Below are 20820 nucleotides of genomic sequence, written 5' to 3'. Positions count from 1 at the left end.
GTAAACTTTATCTTTTTTTTTTTAAGGTTGAGCCATGTTCTTGGAGGTGTAGTAATGATTAAACACTGACATAAAACTGACATGTCAGCATGTGAGCACATAAGAAACCTGTTGGTAAAATTATATCTTACCCATTTTATAACCTGAACTTTATGGATCGAAAGTGCATCCCTGAACAGAAGAGCATCGTTAGACCGGTTATGATCAACGACATACAGGAAGGCTCTTTGGGAAGAGTAATAAGCAGCTTTACAGGGGAAGCGAGCTCTCTATCAGTAACCTTGAGTGTCCATTCCGTGAGCCATCTTGCACTTTATAAGTTTGATTAAAAGCAACAGAACTAAAGCAAGGCAGACAGACCATTTTAACATATCTTTGTTCATCTCTCAGGAACGTCTCTCTGCTCCTGTGACTCACCCTTTTAGTCACGAATGTTTATTAAAACCTCTTTGCTTAGTATAAACTTTAGTACTTGTAAAACAAAACACAACTTGTACATATCAAGATGCTTCTAAAGAGAGTATCTGCTGAATATGTGCTGAAAACATTTATTTTTCATTGCACTGTAAGCGCAGATCCAGGGCTTAGGATTTTTGTTTTTCTAATTTAGCCCTACTTTGAACTCCACAGATTTAAAGGGTTAAATTGATGGAGAAAAATGTCCAGAGTTACTTTTTAATTAAGTTTCTAGCCATCCAGCTGAAGTTTTGGTTGAAAGGTTTAGCTTCCATATGCTACTAAGCCAACATTTGTAAGCAAACCTTAATACTGTGTTGTAAATTGCTTTTTTTTTTTTTTTTTTGGTATGGCTACATCGGGTTTTATATGCATTGGTAAAAGAAAATGCTCTGTACTTTGTAGTCTTTATGATTGCCATCCTGGGTTTGTAATTTTGGAAAGGAGAACAGGTTCAAACCGCAACTGTTAAGAAAAAACTGTTCTTTTAGCTACATGAAAGCTACGATATTCTTCATTTTGCCACAACTTTAAATATTCACACATTTGGAATTGGTGACGTTAAAAAAATGCAACTTTCGAAACATAAATGGACTTTTCTTTTAGAGACAACATGCATAGGCCATTCCAAAAAAAAAATTATAAAATAAATATGTATATTTGCCTCTCATGCATGTGTTTGCATTTTTCATCCTTTCCAGTTGTCTTTTCAACCAGTACATGTCCATGATGCTTCACAGAGATGTGATTTTGGCCTATTGTATACAATAATAATGACCTTTTCTAAGTCGTGTGTCTAAGTGCAGACTGGAGGAACGGCAGTTCTTTAATATTCAACGAGTCACCGAAAGATCTAGCTGTTTTCCAACAGCAAAAAAAATCAGGTCACCGGTGACAGGTTTTGAGATGGTGCTTAGAAGGACAAAGAGCGAGAAAGATGTCATGCAGCTTTGGAATATTGGTTAATCAAAGAACACCAAAACATTAACCTTTAAGCAAATTTCCAGATTTTAAGTTTTTCTCACCAAATTCAGATTTTAGATGCTTAAAATACCTATTGGTTTATGTAACATTAAAAGCATAAGATGCCAATCCCATTCCATCTTCATAGGGATTGCAGCTTAAGAAGGGAAACTCTGACATTCCTCTCCCAAGCGACACTGCAGCTTCATTCAGGGAGATCCCAAGATATTCCCAGGTCAGAAGGAAAATATGTCCTTCCAGCAACTTTTGGGTCTGCCCCAGGGTCTCCTCTCAGTGGAATGTGCCTGGAAAACATCCATAGGGAAGTCCCCTCAAGGCATCCTGTTCAGAAGCCCGAACCAAAATTTCATTTTGAGCTTTAGTGCATGTTCCCTTACAGATGACTGAGCTTCTCTTTCTTTTTCTATTGCTGTGTCCCGCCGCAAACAGTGGAAGCTCATTTCAAAATTTCAATTCAGTTCAGTTTAATATGACTTTTTTTATTTCAACGGGGAATTAAGTGTTGCTGTCATATCGATCAAGTATCTTCAGAGTCATTGTGGACACTGAAGATACTTGACCAGAGGCTCAACATTTGGTCTGGGTTTACCTTTATAGCATCTAGAGTCTAGAGTGAGCTTTACTGGGGAAGTTGAGGAGTCTAAAAGTACTTTCTTACCAAACAGAATTAACTCAGTAAAAACATAATTACTAGCAGCATAAACAGACGTTTCAGACCTCTACAACCCAATTAATACTTTCCAGCAGTTTCATTTTTTTATTTCAAAAATTAAAAGCATCTCTAGAGTTCTTAAATATATGCTTATGTAGAAAAAGATCAAAGGAGAAATACAATGAGACATTTTATTTAGGGGTATCAATTATTTATTGCACGTCTCACTGAAAAGCAATTTCAGACATTAGTATGTGGAGTGTTACAAGCAACACTGTGATTATAAATATCTGAAAGTGCATTTTGGATATGTATTGAGAATTCTGAGAATTAAATCAAAAATATTTATCAAGTCTACCTACTAGAATTTGAAATGGAGATTTGAACTTGTGTTCCTTGAAACTCCCTCAAGTACAAGTTTATAGTGAGCTCTAATTTTAATTTCAAGAATAATTCCTTGTTATTAGAGTAGTAAATAATAATAATGAAAAAATGTAATTGGAGATCGGAGCGTGGTCTGATTACATGTGATAATGACCTTCCATACAGACAAGTCCTGTGCTTCTGCTTTGAAGGTTACTTTGTTCTTTTTTCACCTCACCAAAATAATTATTTATCCATTAATGATAAAGGTTTATTCAATTCTGGTATGAACAGTTGTCAAGTATTTCTTTTTCTTTTTAGGATAGAGGAAAACCTATTTTCTAATGTGATTTAATTCGTAGTGACTGGTGTGCATCCACCATTGCATCATTTGCCTTGCTCCATGGGCTTTTGTGACTATTTCACTGAATTTGCTTTGCTTGAGGTTTATACCCCATTTAATGCTTTTCTGTTGAAGTCAGGGAAGCCGTTTGACTACCAGAGCACAGGATTCAGTTACATGGCATCGCTTCCTCGCTCGGCTAGAACTCGACCTGCTGGCACTGGAAGGGCAATCTGAGGACATTTTTTCTCTTCCATTCAGTGTAACACTTGTTTAAAGCCGGTCTCATACTTGAGTAAAGTCAAATGTTAATGGTTAGATCGATAAATCCCGGCCATTTGTTCATAGAACTATTGAAAACAAAGCTGCAGTCATTTTTGTCCACTGTTGATCTTTTAGTTGATGCAACAAATAACCATTTTATGTAAATTTAGGATGTCTTAGAAGCGTCACCCCACAGATTTATTGGCACCCCTTGAAATAATTTGCAAAAAGCATTAAAACAAATCAATAATTAAAATATTCTTTTGTGAAATGCTAGATAAAGTGCTGGGATTTTTTAAATTTTTTTATTACTTTAAGCTCAAGCTCTGTGGAACGTAGTTGTGTATTTTTGCCCACTGCCGGTCAGCTGACTTTTCCTCACTTACAAGAAAGAATAAATTCAGTTGTTTGGAAATATCATCAGGGTTTTAGTTCACTGAAATGAAACAAAATTTGAGCATCCGCACGGGTGATGAAAGTCCCATCCACTTACAGGGCCATGATCAGATGCGGGTCAACGGAGCGGAGAAGGACTACTGACAGCTTAGTCGTGATGCTGCAGTTACAACTTCAGAGACATTCATGTGGACGCCAATGTGTTTTCCAATGTGTAGGATAGTTATCTCACTTCTTTTCTTTTCTTCATGGCCCAAACAATTACTATCTAATGGAAAATGGCGATAATAAATTTAAAGTTAGTCACTACTACCTGTTAAATGAGCTGTTAAATGTCTTCTGACATAATAAATCAGAATACTGTATACAAGAGCCAATCTTGGGCCCCATGACAACAAATTAAATTGGGCCCCCCCTTCACAGCTGCTTTTACACTTTTTTGAGTCTATCTGACGCATCAAAAGCATTATAATTTTAAAGGCTTGCAACTGCCTTGCTTTCGTTGGTCCAATACTGAGATTAGCAAAATATTCATTTCTAGTGAATTTTACATGCAACAGTCCACATACTGCATGCAAATAGGTTGCTTACATTTTTTTATTGTTAGTTTTACCTTATTGAAATGTCTCCCCCTACCAGCAACAGTCACAGGCAATGTGCAAAATATACCTGAAGCTATCCAGACTTCTCAAAAAATGCTATGTTGTTGTATTTTGTTCAAACGGCAGAATATAACTCTAATACAAAGTGACAGTTTGTTATGAAACAGATAATCTGTGAAAAGATCAATTTTCTCCAACTCCTCCCTGAGCTGCTATTGCTGGCTAAAGTAATGCACCGTTCTGACCAAAAACAACCAATCAGATCCAGGAGTATGCTTTTAGCATTGTCCATCTACATCATTCACTCACTGATAAGTGTGCTAATGGACGATTTTATAAAGATTGTTTGAATTTCTGTGAGTAATAAATAAATACTTTTGTTTTGTAATTGTAAAAAGAGCAGAGAGGCAGGAAAAATCCACACAGATTGAACACAGTGTTACTCACCTTTTCACTGGGACAGGGAGGAGAGGTTATGCTGGTATTGCCACTGCTAGTTTACATCACTTTGTGTTCCTTTGTGGTGTAAACTAAGGATTGAGCATACTGTTTATAGAAATGCACTTTAAAAGAGCCACTCGGTCATTGTTCACTGAGGTTGTTGGCTTATCTGCCTTTGATTTATACAGGTACATCAGTTCATCTGTGGCGTTGCTCCACGTCATGCTGCTGCTTTGTGTCCCTGCAGGATGATGGTGTTTGGCGTGCTGACACTGATCCTGAGCTGGACTTCTCTGGGCGCTGACCTTGCTGCTGCTGTGGTAAGATGATTCACTTCCTTCCTATCTGACTCACAAGCCGTACAATGAACTGGTCATTACTTCCAATACCAAGGACAAAGTATAATGAATGGTGTTATCTGAATTTCTGCATTTGCATTTGCCCTTTAGTGTTTAAGTGTGTAAATTTAACAACACATGTGCACTCCTTCCAATCTCACAGAGCTTGAGGTATTTTAGAAGAATAGTAGTTTAACTCTCTACATGTGCGAAGCTGGGAGAGACATACCTAGGAAAACTTGCAGCTGTAGTTGCTGTGAAAGTTAGCGCTACAGTATATTGACTCAGGGGATTGAATTCAAATACAGGACCAATTTTTTAGTTTCATTAAACCTAGAGAACAACCAACAAAGAAGGCCAGACTGCAAATGTAACATTAAAACCCAGCAAAGCAAATGAAACAGCACAAAAATACAGAGCAAAAAGTAGAGGTACTACCCTGACAATGATGCTTTAAAGAATAAGCATGGTAAATAATGACTAAAACTGATCGATGTATTCAGCGATAAGAAGCATAGGATTGTTGCAGTCAGTATAATGAGTTGGCTCTTAGTATTGATAGTAGAAAGATCAGATTTTTCATTTCTGATCAACCTGCTATTGGCCAGGACTGATCAATCTAAAAATCTGAAAATTATGGTCATCAGACAACCTGTCTTTGCATCTGTTTTATACAAAGTGAAATTTCTTATATGCCCATTTCCTGCTGGTAAGAGCCTGACTGACCATATCTTAGGCAAAAATAATGCTTCAAATACCTCAAACTGTGCATTTAAGATGGTCTTACACTTATCCAACGAACTAAAAAATCTGCTTCTGTTGAGGAAAACATATTTCTTTACCACTTTTAAATCATCTAACCAAAAGCAAGCTGAACTTTTACACTCAGAGTCTTCTGTCACTCAAATAAGACTGACTTTTGTTGCATCACTTTGATTATCCCACACCACCTGATCTACACTGAGGAGAAGTAAATGCTGTTTGACACACATTTTCGTATCACCTACTGAGAGATCCATGTAAATCTGGTTGGGAATATTCAGATTGTAGGCCTTGTGTAGTCTACAGTTGGATTATTGCTTAAACGGATTAAAAATATATGCACAAGGAATAAACCCCTTTAGAGAATGTCTTATTATAGGCTGTGTGTAGACAGAACTTTGCATTCTGAGTTTCCCGTCTGTCTTCTTGGGAATTCTCACACTCTTGCCCCACTGTTGGAAAGCTCCTTGGTATCCCTTGGTTCCAGCAAATGGGCTGCGTTTTTTTTGTTTGTTTTGTTTTGTTTTTTCAGAGATTCAGCTGGCTTTATCTCATCTGAGTGTTTGGGGCTCATTAGTATAACCCCCAGAGAAGGGTAAGCTATTCGCAGCATGTTTGTCCTGAGCCCTTGGGACATTTAGCATTCAGATAGCAGAGTTGAGATGAGACTGCCGCTCATCACTTTTATTATTCTTGCCAGTGCAGGTTTCTTGTTTCGCACTCTGTGTAGTAATAGTTGTTGTGACTGACAGAACTAAAAAGCGGTGCTGTCAAGATGTGGCAGTTTGAACCGCAGCATGGTTATTTTCTTGTTGGTGTCAGGTAGATTGCCTTGTATTCAACATCATTGCTTTATTCTTGTGGTGGTTCTTCAGAAAACTATGTGTTAGCAAATCAACACAAAAATAATTCCTTGCTTTAAATTTGTGGTTTTGTTTGCTGTTCACATCTGTCAAACATGTTTTTGTCCTTTTTTTAGGGCACGAGTGATTTCTGTGTGTCACCCGACAAGTACGTCATGGGTCAGACAAAGGGTATCATCACTGCAGGTCAGGCTGTGTATAAATAAATTAATGATAATATAGTGAAAAATGTAATTGTAATCGAGTTGTGTTTACCAGGATAACAAATGTTAATGTTTTCTACAGATATCGTCCATTACTATATTTACTGCAACCAGACTCTTTCCAACCCTTTTCAGCAGGTAGGAAATATGCTACAATATGAGGCAAAATACAACTTTATTAGAGTACATGAGTTGCAGACATGAGTTTCAACTTAGCACCTTGAGTACACCCCCTCTAATGATTTGGGAGGGGTTTTTTTAGGTTTGTCTTTACCCAAACAGAGTGAATAATAAAATCTTATGTATGCAACCATAAAATAAAGTAATGACACCATAATTTAATAGCTTTCAGAACCAGTACCAGTACCTCTCAGTAGACTTTATCAGTTTCGTACATCCAGTGAAGTAATCCTGCCCAGTCCCCTGTACAATATCACTTCAGAAAATGTTCACGACTATCCAAAGGGCATTTGTTGAGCAGTATTTGGTATTTTTAGATACAATTTTGGAACTCAGCGTTGTGTTACCATATTCTTGAAGAGAAGAAGGTCAAAGGTCTTGTAAAAAACAAGATGTGTTTTTTTCTGAGAACTAGAGAAAATTAATTGGTTGAAATTTTATGGCCAATTTCCTGAGTCTGATTACACCCAGACTTGTATAAATTAAGTAATAAATCAAACAGAACATGTTAGAGAAAATAAACTTGGCTAAAAGATCTCAAACAATAAAACATTACATCCTAAACTGAAAAGCAGAGGAGAAACAAAGTCACTATCAATCTATAAACAATTACAAACCCTAAGACTTTTGAGTACCATTATCCATAAATCAGAAAATATCGAATAGTGATTTACTCCGGAAGGCTGACCTACAAAAGTACACCAACAGCATGGAAAGAAATTGTCCCGGAGGTCATAAAAGAACTCAGAGACGTTTAAAGCTATGGTGACATAGGCTGTTGTTTGGTTCAGGGGACGGTTCCTCTGTCACACAACACCAGATTGGTTAGGATAAATAAATTAATTCATGATTTAAAATCAGTTTTCTGTAATTAGAAAAACAGTTATCTCAGGCGTTAGAGTTTAATTGGTTTTTTGGAACATATAAATGTGGCATTTTTTCATGGCAGTAGACAAAAATATACATTAAAAACAATTTATTACACCACAAACACTTGCTATACGCAAACAAAAATTGCAGTTCTATTAAAATAAAATGTACATACTCATTCAGTTCTGTTCTTTTAGTTTGCTGCTCTCTTCGGACTTCATTTCTCTGCCCCTCAAGCCTCATCTTTGTCAGCCTCTTTTTTTCCCGTTCCGTCCTGTCTGCCTGAATCACGTCCTGACCTCAGCTCACAATCGCAAGACATCCATCTCTTTCTCCTAGATTGTCCCTCTTTCTTTTGTTTCTTGTTTGCCAAAGCATGCCTAAGTGACTCAAAGCAGCCAAGAAAATGAGTATGAAATTGCTTACTTGATGAAACAATTTGATGGAGCAGAGTCATGATTCCAGGGCATATCACTTAACTTCCTGAGCCTATTTCTGCAAAATCTGGCCCAACATAGCTCAGAGCTTATTATCTGGCTCTTGACGTGCCCCTCAGAGTAGCAGTACAGGGCAGACAAGCGTTGCACACCTGGTAAACAAGCTCTCTTCGCTGCCACACAGATTGCAACCACACATAGAGCTCATAAGCAACCCGGCAGCGGAATGGCCATAACACAAGCATTTCCTGATTTGTTTAGTTTTTATTCCCCTTTTTTGTAACCCCAGTCAGAATTACAACATCAGCTCTCCGTGAATCTATTCGTCCTGATACATCTTTGCTTTGGGCATCACTCCTATGCTCATATCTTCTTTTTATGTTTCCTCCCTCTGTCTCTAAACTTTCATCATCCAGTTTTTTCTTTCTTTTTTCCTCAGATCAGTTTCATATCACCTAAAATAAAGACAAATCCATTTCACCAAATGTAATTTTCAGCTGGTGGAAGTTGAACCACAGACCATCATGTTTTATGGATGTACTGTATACTAAAGGCACAACAACAACAAAAAATCAGACAAAAACAATTACATTTATGGATACGTTTGGTAATTGACCGCATCCTGTTTCAATTTAACATTGTGCATCCTGCCTGGGGGTTTCCAGACTTCCTGTGTAGTTTGACTGATTGTAGAGATAATGTTTTACTTTAAAGAAAGATAATATGTCACTAATTTATGGTTATGCTTAGATATTAATTTAAAAAAAGGAAGTAAGGGTGCAGTATTTGAAGAAAGATGAGAACTGAAGGGTTTTGTGCTTAATGTGGAGGTTTGTTCTGCCCTCTGTTGGTAAAAATATAAACCCACATTCCTGCTGTGGAGGTCGTCATATTGCCTTTCTGACAGGCATCTTACAGTAGCTCAGAGAGCAAATTATTCATTCACAGTCAAAGGTTTACCAATCTACTTTAGTAAACTGATGCCATATAATCTGCTCCATAAATTGGTCATAACTCATCCACACTTTATTTATTTGCCATTACATAAAGAACACCCAAATATGCCCAAGTTTTAAACATTTTTACACTCAACACCCATATTTTCATACATATTTTATTAAAATTGTTTGTAATAGGCTACACAAAGTAGTACATTGGGGTGAAGTGTCGAGAAAATGTTAAATGATTTTTTATAAATATCTTACAAATATAATCTGGAAACGGGTGTTTCCAGTTATATTTCTACATAAAGAAAAACTTTAATTTTTTCCCTTGTTTCTTGTTTTCAACGAAAGAAAAATAAAACTGGTTCAGTCAAATTGGATGAGGAACATCTGTGATTAGCAGTTTCTAAGTTTGCCCCACTAATTTGTTGTTAGACATAAGTCCGAACTTTGACTGGACCATACTAACAAATGGAAATACTTTGACTAATGCCATTCCATTGCATCTCTGGCCAATAGAATGGCTAAGGTAAAATTAACCTTAGCTTTGCTTGGTGTAATTTAAAGTTTATTTTCAACAACATTTTTTTTTTTTGTTTTTTGTTAAAAAAAAATAATGCTAAGTTAAAATTTATTTACATTGTTTTGGTTTCCCCACTTAAAAAGACAGTTGATACTTAGCTTAGCATGAATGGTATATTATTCCAAACCAGCAGCTGAAAGCTAAATTGTCTATGTTATGGTCCTAGCTTAATTTCGATTTGACTGCTGGAGTTTGTGTTAATGCTGTTAACCTGTTTGGATGATTCATTTTTAACACATTAGCACACATGAGGTCATGAAATAATGAGCTCATAAATTGCTAGTGTCTGCAATTACTGAAGTGTAAACATATTTGACTTTGTGCAACATGTTATCAATTCTAACATGTTGCAGTTCTAACATAGTGACAGCATCATGCAGCTTATCTTTTTTCCTTTATGCTGTGGTAATCAGGCTGCCTCTCTGACTTGCAGTTAAATGTCTTTTATCCTTTTCAGCCTCTGACCATCTTCCAGCGATCCCTCACCACTATGCAGATCCAGATCCACGGTCTTCTACAGTTTGCGGTGCCCCTGTTTCCCACCGCTGAGGTACTGCTGTTAAATTGCTTGATCTGTTTTATCAGAGACTTGTTCCTATTTAAATGACTGTGTTGACATTTTCAACAACATTGTCTCTCCACACAGAGGGATTTACTAGGTATCCAGCATTTGCTCAACTCCTCTGAGGCAAGCCTGCACCAGCTAACGGCTCTGCTGGACTGCAGGGGGCTCAACAAGGTTTGTTCACCACAGTCTAATTGGCAACACAGTATTACAAAGTAGGCCAGCTTAGAAATAAGTGGCAAAACAGGATTTGAGCATAGAATGAATGTGGACCCTGAATAGCACAGAGAACAACAAAAGAAAAATCTCTTTATTTTTTCTTTTCAGATAATGTTCTTGAAACTTTTTAAAGTTCTTTTTATTTCCTTTTGTGTTTTATTTAAACCTATGGTTTAGGACTGTGATTTACAGCCATAAACATCAGCTTTATCATTACTATGTTATGCAGTGATATGTTTTCCCTGAGACAAGCGAGCACATTGACTGTGATTGCTTTTCTGCTGGGAATTCAAACATGGTCATGGGAAACTGCTCGTCATTGGCTGATCTTCCTGCTCTCTATTTGACCTCTTTAGGACTACCTGGATGCAATAGTGGGGGTGTGCTATGATGGTGTGGAGGGTGTGCTATACCTCTGCCTCTTCTCTATCCTTGCTGCCTGTGCCTTTACTGTCATGCTTTGCGCCATTCCCAGGGCACTGAGACAAATCGCCAGCAGGTCAGTTTGTTCTCAGGCTCACCTCACTGCCATGAATGCCCCTTGTCTGAACATTCAGCACATATTTCTGTGGCATTGAACATTTATTTTTTGCTCAGATAAGGAGATATTTTACAGCAGTTGCAAATTCTGCTATTAAGCCGGAAGGTTTGTTTCTCTGTTTTCCTTTTTTGTTTGTTTTGATGTGTAGAGAACGAGATTATGATGACATAGACGAGGAGGACCCTTTCAATCCACGGGCCAGGAGGATAGGCTCTCAGAACCCCAACCACACTAACATGCACAGCTTCTGCAGCTTTAGCAGCAGCATGGGCAGCCAAAACAGCCTGCACCCGCCCGCACCGACCGTCTCCAACCCCCCCATGTCTGAATACATGTGAGTGGGAGAAAATGTAGCTTTGTTCGTTGTAGGAGTTCACTTCTTTAATCATCTTAGTTGTTTTATGCAATCTTTCTTTGTTGTTTTTGCAGGAACCAGGCAGCTCTCTTTGGTGGAAATCCGCGGTATGAGAATGTGCCTCTGATTGGACGAGGCTCCCCACCTCCCTCGGTGTGTTGGGTCCCAGAGACCAAGTCTTTTATATAATGTTATATCCCTAGAAGCACATCACTCACTGACTCAGACTTTATTTGTAAAATTGTCTTTCACAACATTAAAATAACAAAGAACATATAATTTAATTTTTTCACGTAATATTTAAGGCCTCTGCATTTATTTTATCCCTGGTTAAAAAATGGAAAAAATCTTTATTTAAATTAATTTCATTTTGCAGCAATAGAAGCTATTATTTTAGCTAGTTTACTTTTTAATTAAGTTGTACTAGATAATTAAAGGTGTAAAGAAATTCTGTGATTTATTATTTATCTTAGTTTCAACAACCTGGTAGTTTAACAGCAGTGTGTAGACCTTTTACATCCAGCGTAATTGTATGTGGTGAGATACCGAACCTTTCCATGTTGTCAACAACTTACAGTTTTGCTGACTTACAGGGAGGAGAATGAATATAGTTAATATTTAATGTGAACATACCATCATTTAACCTCTCTCAGGACCTTTTTTCAAGAGAAAGTGATGCAGGACTTTAATTCTTTAGTTGTCTCTGAACATTTTCCTCCTCACCGATTTATTTCACACACTGCTGGGCTAGTTTTCCCCTGTTACATCAAAGGGATAAAAATAGGAACGTTTTGAATTAAAGTTTCATTAGGCGCTGCCTCCTTAAAAACATCCTGAAGCCAGGTATACTTGGCTACAATCATAAGTGCATTTTAGATCAACTTCCATTAAAAACAAATACATTTTCACACAACAATCATACTATTTATATGCTTTTTTACATTATATTTTCAGCAAGACATCAAACGGAATATGCAATGTTCTCTGCCTAATTATTTGTTTCCTAATTAACACCAGTAAATAATACACTTTTAGATTTTCCCCCATGACTATAACTGTGCAGAACCATGCAGTCGTCTTCAGCTAACTGCTTCTTTTATATACTTTTTTTCTGCGTTTGTTTGTCATATGTGTGTGTTTGTATTTTTCATTTCTATATCCCCTCTTTCTTTTATCAACTTTTGGAGATTTACTCTCAGCCGTATAGAAATCCAGTAAGTCTTTTTCTTCTTCTCCTCAGGATTACCTCCTTCCCACTTCCTTTGTTGTACAGTGTCTTCACTTCTGTATCACTTCATACCACTTTGGTTCCCTGTGCAGTTTTTCCTGTTTGGCATGGCTTTCAAACCTCACTACTTGTCCTCATTCCAGATGACTTCTCCTTTCACCTAGAGCAGCGTTATGTCTCCCCCTGGTGTTCTCAGGGTGGTAGCTTCAACACTGCATGAAGTCTTGATTCAGTCACTGTACTCTGCAACTTGAGATGAGCAAGCAGGCAGATGCATCTCAATAAATTAGTATATCGGCAAAAAGGTTATTTATTTTAATAATATAATTAAAAATCTTGAACTCATTTAGATTTATTACATAGAGAGGTGAAAAATAAAATATATACACTAAAAAATGTTTTCGTAAAATATAAAAATGAGCATACTATAAACTGATTCTGCATTGTACAAGAAATGTACTAAATGCAAAGTCTGTTTTGTTCTTGTTTCTCACAGTGATACTGTTGTTAATAAACCAGATATTGGCACTTTTAGAGTGAAATACTACTGGAAAGGTGGAAACCAGCATCCTCATAAAGCTTGCCAGCAGAGCCCAGCATGAAGTGTTGTAATATTTCCTGGTAGATGATGGCACTGATGTTGGGGTAGATAAAATACAATGAACCAAAAGCAGCAGATGGCAACACAAATCATCACCAGCATTAATCTGTATCTCAACTAACTTGGATTCTGTGGATCTTTGCTTTTCCTCCCAATTCTGCTGCATTGTATTCCAAGTGAAGTGAAAAATCTACTTTAATCGGAAAAGACATTTTTCCTCCCACTCAACTTTTCATTAATATTTTTAGTTCCACTACTTTGACAACTGCCAACTTCATCATCAATTAAAGTTTGTGGCTTCCCCTTATTGTTCGGGGAACCAAACTACTATTGAACAACTGTAAAGTCATCAGTCATCACCATGATTGTGTCAGGCATAACATAAATCTTTATGAGTTTTACTTTTTTAAATTAAAAACTGAAATTTAGTAACCTTTTGAAGCTAATCAAATTTATTGAGAAGCACCTGGACAAACATAATTTAGTTATTTTAATGAGTATTTTCATTGAGCAGAAATTAGGTTTGTTGGAGTAACTATTAGGAATGAGTCAAAGGCATATTCCACTGAAAATGCTATCTATTGCTGACTTTGTGGATATAAAGTTTCTTTTGTTGAGGATAGCAAATAACTGTTGCTATTTTCTGCCTAGAAGAATTAAAGGTTATGTTCTAGCAGAGACAAATATACAATTGCTAGGAAACATTTGCAAAGGACTAAGCATTGCAAAAGATAGATTTTCAGTGGACCACTTCTTCATGTCTCTTTCCTTCTTTATTTGTTCCTCTCTGATGACTTGCCCTGCTCTAAGCGTTCATGTAAAATATTTCTGTATATGTCTGTGTTTGTCTTTCCTCCACAGTACTCACCTACGATGAGGGCCACTTATCTCTCCATGACTGAAGAGCAGAGCAGACACTTTGGAAGCGACTTCCAAGCCTAGGCTTCTGTCTGACATCTGCAAGGAGGGAGCCCGCAAAAGAGCAGGAAGCAGCTGTTGGATGCATCACAGAGGACAAACTTCAACGTCTCTTCAGTCCAGAACTCCGGGCGACCTGTGAGGTTTCAGGCCAAAAGAAAAAAATAATAAAAGCCAGTGCTGTTCTTCATTACAGTGCCTTTCAAAAGTCGTCATGCCACTTGATCTTTTGCATGTACGTTTTGCACTACAAACAAAAGATTTAATATATCTCATTGGGATTTTTTTTGTAATAGACCAACACAAATTGTGACTCATTGGGAAGTAGAGTAAAAATACAAAATGTGCAAAGTGTGGCTTGCACTTGCATTCAACCCACTAAGGTAGCTTTTTCCTGCAATTACAGTTGCAAGTTTTTGGTTTGTGAAGAAGATTCAACTCTTACAGATTTCTTCAACAATGGCTTCCTCTCCCCACTCTTCCATAAAGACTCATTTATGAGGTTCATAAATCTTAGGTGACATGTTAACAGTTTCTTGAACCCAAGCTGTGGATGTCTGCAACTCAGAGTGATGCTCTTCTAGATCGGTTTGTAGTTGCGTGATATTCCTTTCCTTTTCACACGGCTGCAGGTGACTTTTAAAAGCAACTGATTGCCCTAGGTTTTATTTAGGGGTATCAAAAACAAACAAGGCTAAAAACTGATGCACACCAAACTTATTTATATTTTCTTCTTTATTCATTTATTTTTATTTTATTCAACTTCTAAAATTGTGTATCAATTTGCCTCCACTTCTTGACAACACAGTATTGGTCTATGACATTAAAAAAAAAACAATCATTACATTGAAGCTTTTGGTTGTAACAAGATTTGCAGAAGTTCAGTCAGTATGAGGACATTTGCTAGGCACTGTATTTCAAGGTCCAACCTTTCACATGTTTGAAGATCTTTCTTAACATTGCATTAGCTGTTCTGTAATTGTTCTTTGGTTCACTTGATATCTAACGAGAAGTTCAGAAACATCTTGAAAGACCAGATTAGATACTTTTCAAATGAAGATTCTTCTCGTCGCTCTGCGAAGCTTTTTTTCTGACTTCTCACAGCTAACATCTGGATATTTAAAGATTAACTCATAAAAGTAAAATCTGAAAAAACGAAAGATTTTATCTCCTGATATGCCACAGAGTTGAAAGTTGTTAAGCACAAACCCAGCACTGAAGGCACACTGCAGGAGGTAATGGTGAAGAGCATTTTTTTTTTTTTTTACATTCTTACACAAACAAGCTTTACGTTCCAGAAACCGAAAAACTACCTTTAGACCTTCGCTTTTGTATATAATGTGTAAAATAACATGCTATTCTTTTTTTATTTAGAGTTCTTTAAATTGTGTGCCATTTTTATATATTTTTTCTAATTTTTGTGGCAATATCACACAAGATCACCCTTTTTTCTGTGGTCTAAAACGTCATTAATTTTTATTGTGCATATCTAATCCAACCAATGCAGATCATAGTCAGGTAAGCAGTGCTGTTCTGACTATGGTTATTAAAAAAACTGTTTTTTCCCCCCCTTTAAATCCAGTCATTCAAACAGCACAATTTTATTGACTAATTTTTTGTAAGAATTTAATACAGGCAGTGTTGATTAATAGTATTTTTTGTAGCATGTTACACTGTAAAGGCACTGAATGCGGTGCTTAATTTTGTGTCCCAAAACATGAAGTCTAATTGTGAGTTGAATAAACCAGTTTGAGTACAATGAGTGATGAGTCTTTGTTTTGCTGTTGGATGAATAAAAACAACAACAAAAATAAAACACAAGTAGAAACAAAAATATATTGCAATGTAAACAAAATATCTAAGAATTAAGGAGAATAGGTTAACCAACAGAAATCTCTCCTGGACTTTCATGGTCTAGGATGTCAGAACATCGAGGACTGATGAATGAGATTTATTAGATACTAGAGCGAAACAATATGTCTCTCATTGTACTGGAAATGTCGCCTAGGTCAGACTGACATTGCATATGTATGGTAGGGACCCAGGCAGATGATTCACACAGTTATGTAGGGCTCTGAGGTCCTGCAGCCTTGCTGTGATTCAGTCTCTGCATCTGACTGAGTTTGCTCTTCAGCTTTTTCCTGGTGAATATTCAGTATTTAACATAGACTAACAACTAGTTGCTTATGTTTTATGAAGTTAATTTAAAAGGAGTCCAAAATAATTTGAGTAAATGTTTTTTTCATGGGTCATATATTTTTCACTTGGACTGGCCGTCTGTTAGGTTGAAACTAATCTGCACTGTGCATTTTCTTCCATCCAGCAGATGTCAGTGTAGTGTTGCTAAAGTATTACTATTAATCTTACCAGGTGTGGAACCCTCCTTTTAACATAGCACAATAAAACCCTGAAATAGTCGGATGTTGGGGAAAAAAACAAAACACTTCTTCATCAGGTGGGGCTCTATTTTTGTTTCGCTTTGTTGGTTAAACACTAAATTCTGAATTAATTAATTCAACAAGTTATATTATGATATTATAATGTAATGTTATTCTGCGCATTCTTCAGACATTTATGGCAAAGCTTTTGGGTGAAGAGTTGCATAATCGGCAAATTGTGGGTTGATTCCATCTTTCACCATGCACTGATGTGACCCTGGGGAAATGATGTGACCCTGTGTGTGTATGTGAATGAGAGTCAAGAGTGAAAGCTCTTTGAGTGGTCAGTAAACTAAGAAATTGTTGCATAAGTTCAGCCCATTTAAACACTATTCCGGCAGGAACAGTAACAGTTATAATTGAATCATGAACACCATGTGGCCGGCAGTGCTGTAGATGTTGTGTCACCTCCTGGATAAGTTGTTGTTGATGCACACTTACAGTCATTTTAGTAGGCACAAAGTTCAACAACATTCTCATGTTTTCTCCATTTGTGGAAAATGGCACTTACTGTGATTCACTGGAGTCCCATAGGCTAAGAAATTGCTTTGTAATCCTCTCCAGAATTCATTTATTTTTGTCCATCTTGAGATTAGAATATTATTTATTTTTTTCTTCAATGAGTCTACTTCCATTTGTCAGGAATGCTCCATTTACTGTAGATGTTTTTTTTTTGATTCAGGTCTACTTGTGGCTATTGCAGGAGTTTGCAACCATTTTAATCAAAAAAAAAAAAAGAGTAGTTTTCTCTTCACATTCTCTCTTATAATTATGATTCAGTATCTTATAATTATGACCTGGGGTGTAATAATTATGAGATATATGAGCTTATATAATGAACAAGTAATTTTGTTTTTACTTTGATCTGACAAAATATCGGACTGTTTTATTTTACAATCGGAAGTGTGTTACTATTGTTTACAGTAGCCGTAGCTGCCTTGATAACGCCTGCGCCGCAGGTCTCCAGGGACGACACGCACGTACGCAAAAGAAACAAACGCGCACATACAGAAACCCAGCAGCAGAAGGCAGGCAGCGGAGAGGAGGGGAGTGAAGCCGGTGGAAGTGCTGCTATGGTTACCTGACTCATTCTTCTTTTCGACAGGAGGGAGATGATTTTTTTCCCCCCTCTCCTGCGTTTCCAAGCTGCTGCGCAGAAATCCAACATTCACGAGAAGAAGTGGGAGCGTCGACTTACTTTAACAAACACAGAGGAGGATAGAGCGCTTGTTTGGGGAAAAAAGTAACGACCAAGCATTGTTAGGTTGGTGGCTACGCGTGTAAAAAGTGTATGGAGACTGTTAGGGGTAATTAGAAAGCAGAAGCCATTAGTCAGAGAGTCTCTAAGAGTGTGGTGCTTGAGTGTGTTAGGGGAAGGTGGCATGCAGGTGCCCGCACCGCAGAACGAGATGGCCCAGTGCTGCGTCCGGTGTTAAAGCTGTTCCCCTCACCTGGAACCGAAGCGAACATGAAGGACACGGGGGAATCAAAGGACCAACAACTAACTGTAAGTTTAAAAATCTCTTTAAACTTAGTTTTTTTTTTTTACAAGTTACTATATGTTCATAACAATTACGAATTAGGCCTAAATATTTCCTGTTTCATTGACATCTTTAATAATTCTAGTGTAGCTTTTGTTGTACGAATACTTGAATTGAGTGATGCATATGTAATTGTCATCTTATTAGACATTTGTTTGACTATATTAAACGGTGAATTGCACAGGTAGGCATACCTTTTGAATATATATATAAAACCATAAACAAAATGTATTATATTATGAATTCTGAAAAGTATGGCGTTCAGTTCTATTCCACTTTATTGAGGTAAAATGGTGTGTAAATACCATTGCAAGATGTTCAAGTCTTGTCATAGAATAATATTTTGATTTTTCTTTGACTAGACTATATTAACACATGAATATAGTTTAAACTAAACTAAACTATTCCATTGTTGCTCTGGCTGTATGTTTAGATTTGTTGTTCTGCTTACACTTCTGCCCCAGTTGCAAATGTGTTGCAGCCTCTTGTGGGTTTTCTCCCCAGATTGTCTTATATTTAGCTCCATATATCTACCAATCAACTCTGCTAAAGAAATGAAGCAACACACCATGGGCTGTCACCACATGTTTTTCTGTTGGCATCGTTTATTCAAGGTTATGAACATTGTTAGTTGTGATCCACATGCAGTGCTTCACATGTCTTTTCTACCTTCAGACATGTTTACTGTGTACCCTGCAAAGTTGTGGATGATATCAAATGGGGCTGGTTATGGTTTTCTATTACAAAATATATATTTTACTTGCCACTCATTGATGAAGTGAAAAAATAACCCTGCATTAAGCTTCTCCATAGCATTATCCCTGACTTATTTGATGTGTTCCTTGGTCTTCTCGCTAATCTGGACTCTATTTACTAATCAAGTAACCTGTAAAGGCAATTTGTTGCAATTTTTTAAATATTGTTTTTAATATGAGTGTCAAGAAGGTTATATGGACTTCCCAATTTCAGATTTTTATTGGCAAGAATCTTTGAAAACTATTTATTTTTTCTTCCTTTTTGAGTCGGCCACTCACATAAAATCCCAATAACTGACATTGAGGTGGTGTCTGTAACATAATAAACACCACCTATGAAAACAAACTAACAATTTACATTACAGACATGATGAAAGTAAGGTACATGCGGCCACTGTGTATTTTTTCTATTTTTCCCCTGTTGTTTCTCATTATACCTCCCAATGTCATCCACTGTTGCTATTATTTCTTCAATTTCCACTCTCTCTGCTTGTGCTGTGTTCTGCAGTGCACACCTGAATTATTGAGGTGGCTGTTTCAGCTGCCTGGTCTCTCTTGTCCAGCATGTAATAAAGCTTCCACAATGTGCTGATGGAGAAAAAGCCATAGTATGACCATCTGGTGTCTTGGTCAATATGAGATATACTAGTCTTATTGGCGTTATTATAAGACATATTGCAGCACAAATGCAGCGCATTTCTTACCCTGAGATGACTTATCGACAAAAAGTCTGATTTTATCTCCTCCACTAATTCTCTAAGACTAATTTGCAATGCATTTGGATTGCACAAAATATCAGATTGTAGTAGTTGCTGTAATATTATTGTCTGAAATAATGCAAACACATATGATTGCTTGCATGCGACAATCGGCTGGCTATACCATTTACATTTGTGTTGAGCGCCATTTGTTTATTTAGCCAGTTGGATGGACATCCACTGTCCTCCCCTGATCCAGAGCTTGTTGAACAGAATCAAGTTTCCTTAAAATCATTCAGGCTTAGGATGCAGTACTTGTAATTCTACAATTCTCTCAGTAAATAGTTTCGCATCTGCCTAATTTAGTATTCATATTAGTGTTCATAGCTACAATCTATAGGTTGTATAGATTGTAGCTATACAGTCTACAGCTGCAGTGCTGTGTTTAATTTGAAAGTACATTCTTATCACATTAAGCCACATCCACTTACTCAAGCACAGCACCTCCTAATCTGTCAGATTAGGAATTGCTGTAAGCCTGTTGGTTAATTATAACAGATAACCTGCCAGTGTATTCATTGTTTTCATATCTTGCCACCTTACAACTGGAAATGTCAATATTTTTTATTTGGATTTTATATGATAACATGTAGGATATAATTGTGGAATTATAGAAATTACTATTTTTGACTAAAAACATAAAAGGTTTTCTCTTTACTCTGATATTCCTAAGTAAAATCCCAAGTACTTGGAATCAACAGGGTTGATCCCATGATTTATACATTTCATGGAGCAGTGTTCAAATGTTCATCAATAATGTAGAGAAAATTGCACAACTGCAAACTTTGACCTGACCTGACAGAAGTACAGCCTAAAGGTTCATGGTAACTCCAAAAGAGCTGTAAGGATCTACAAGTCTGGTGGGAGAATCTGCAGATTCACCAACTGCTTTTATGGAAGAGCACTCTGAGAAAACCATTGTTGAAAGCCAGCCATGTGAAGCTAATTTGGCAGTTTGCCACAAGACACATTGGAGCCATGGCAACCATGTGGAAGAAGGTACTCTGGCCAGATAAGAGCAAATTGGACTTTTTTGCCATGTGCAATGCTACATGTGAAAAAGACATAGCATTCTACATTTTTCTTGAGTACATAATCTCCAGTAAGAAGTGTGATGGTTGCAGTATCATAGTGTGGGGATGCTTTTCTTGTGCTGAAACTGGGACTGGTCAGATTATTGTTTGGAAGCCAGATAGACCCAAATACAAGACAAGAAGAAA

General features: G+C 37.0%; 2 protein-coding genes across 3 annotated transcripts in view; both read left to right on the top strand.

Moving 5' to 3' along the window:
* ttyh2 (tweety family member 2) overlaps window positions 1-15870 on the top strand; it is a 61879-nt gene extending 46009 nt beyond the window's left edge. The window contains exons 6-15 of one of the 2 annotated variants that reach the window (XM_028030122.1): window positions 4749-4821; window positions 6581-6650; window positions 6750-6805; window positions 10139-10231; window positions 10328-10420; window positions 10822-10964; window positions 11155-11340; window positions 11436-11514; window positions 12549-12575; window positions 14052-15870. In XM_028030122.1, the coding sequence (XP_027885923.1) occupies window positions 4749-4821; window positions 6581-6650; window positions 6750-6805; window positions 10139-10231; window positions 10328-10420; window positions 10822-10964; window positions 11155-11340; window positions 11436-11514; window positions 12549-12575; window positions 14052-14132 (901 nt within the window). In that variant the 3' untranslated portion in view covers window positions 14133-15870. The remainder of the gene's footprint in view (window positions 1-4748; window positions 4822-6580; window positions 6651-6749; window positions 6806-10138; window positions 10232-10327; window positions 10421-10821; window positions 10965-11154; window positions 11341-11435; window positions 11515-12548; window positions 12576-14051) is intronic. The other variant, XM_028030123.1, reaches the window with a different exon arrangement.
* A 1631-nt stretch (window positions 15871-17501) lies between these two features.
* kif19 (kinesin family member 19) overlaps window positions 17502-20820 on the top strand; it is a 44498-nt gene continuing 41179 nt past the window's right edge. The window contains exon 1 of the mRNA XM_028030121.1: window positions 17502-18053. Within this exon, the coding sequence (XP_027885922.1) occupies window positions 18015-18053 (39 nt within the window). The 5' untranslated portion in view covers window positions 17502-18014. The remainder of the gene's footprint in view (window positions 18054-20820) is intronic.

Source organism: Xiphophorus couchianus, chromosome 10 (assembly GCF_001444195.1).
Source record: "Xiphophorus couchianus chromosome 10, X_couchianus-1.0, whole genome shotgun sequence".
Lineage (NCBI taxonomy): Eukaryota > Metazoa > Chordata > Actinopteri > Cyprinodontiformes > Poeciliidae > Xiphophorus > Xiphophorus couchianus.
This window is presented reverse-complemented; position numbering and strand designations above follow the sequence as displayed.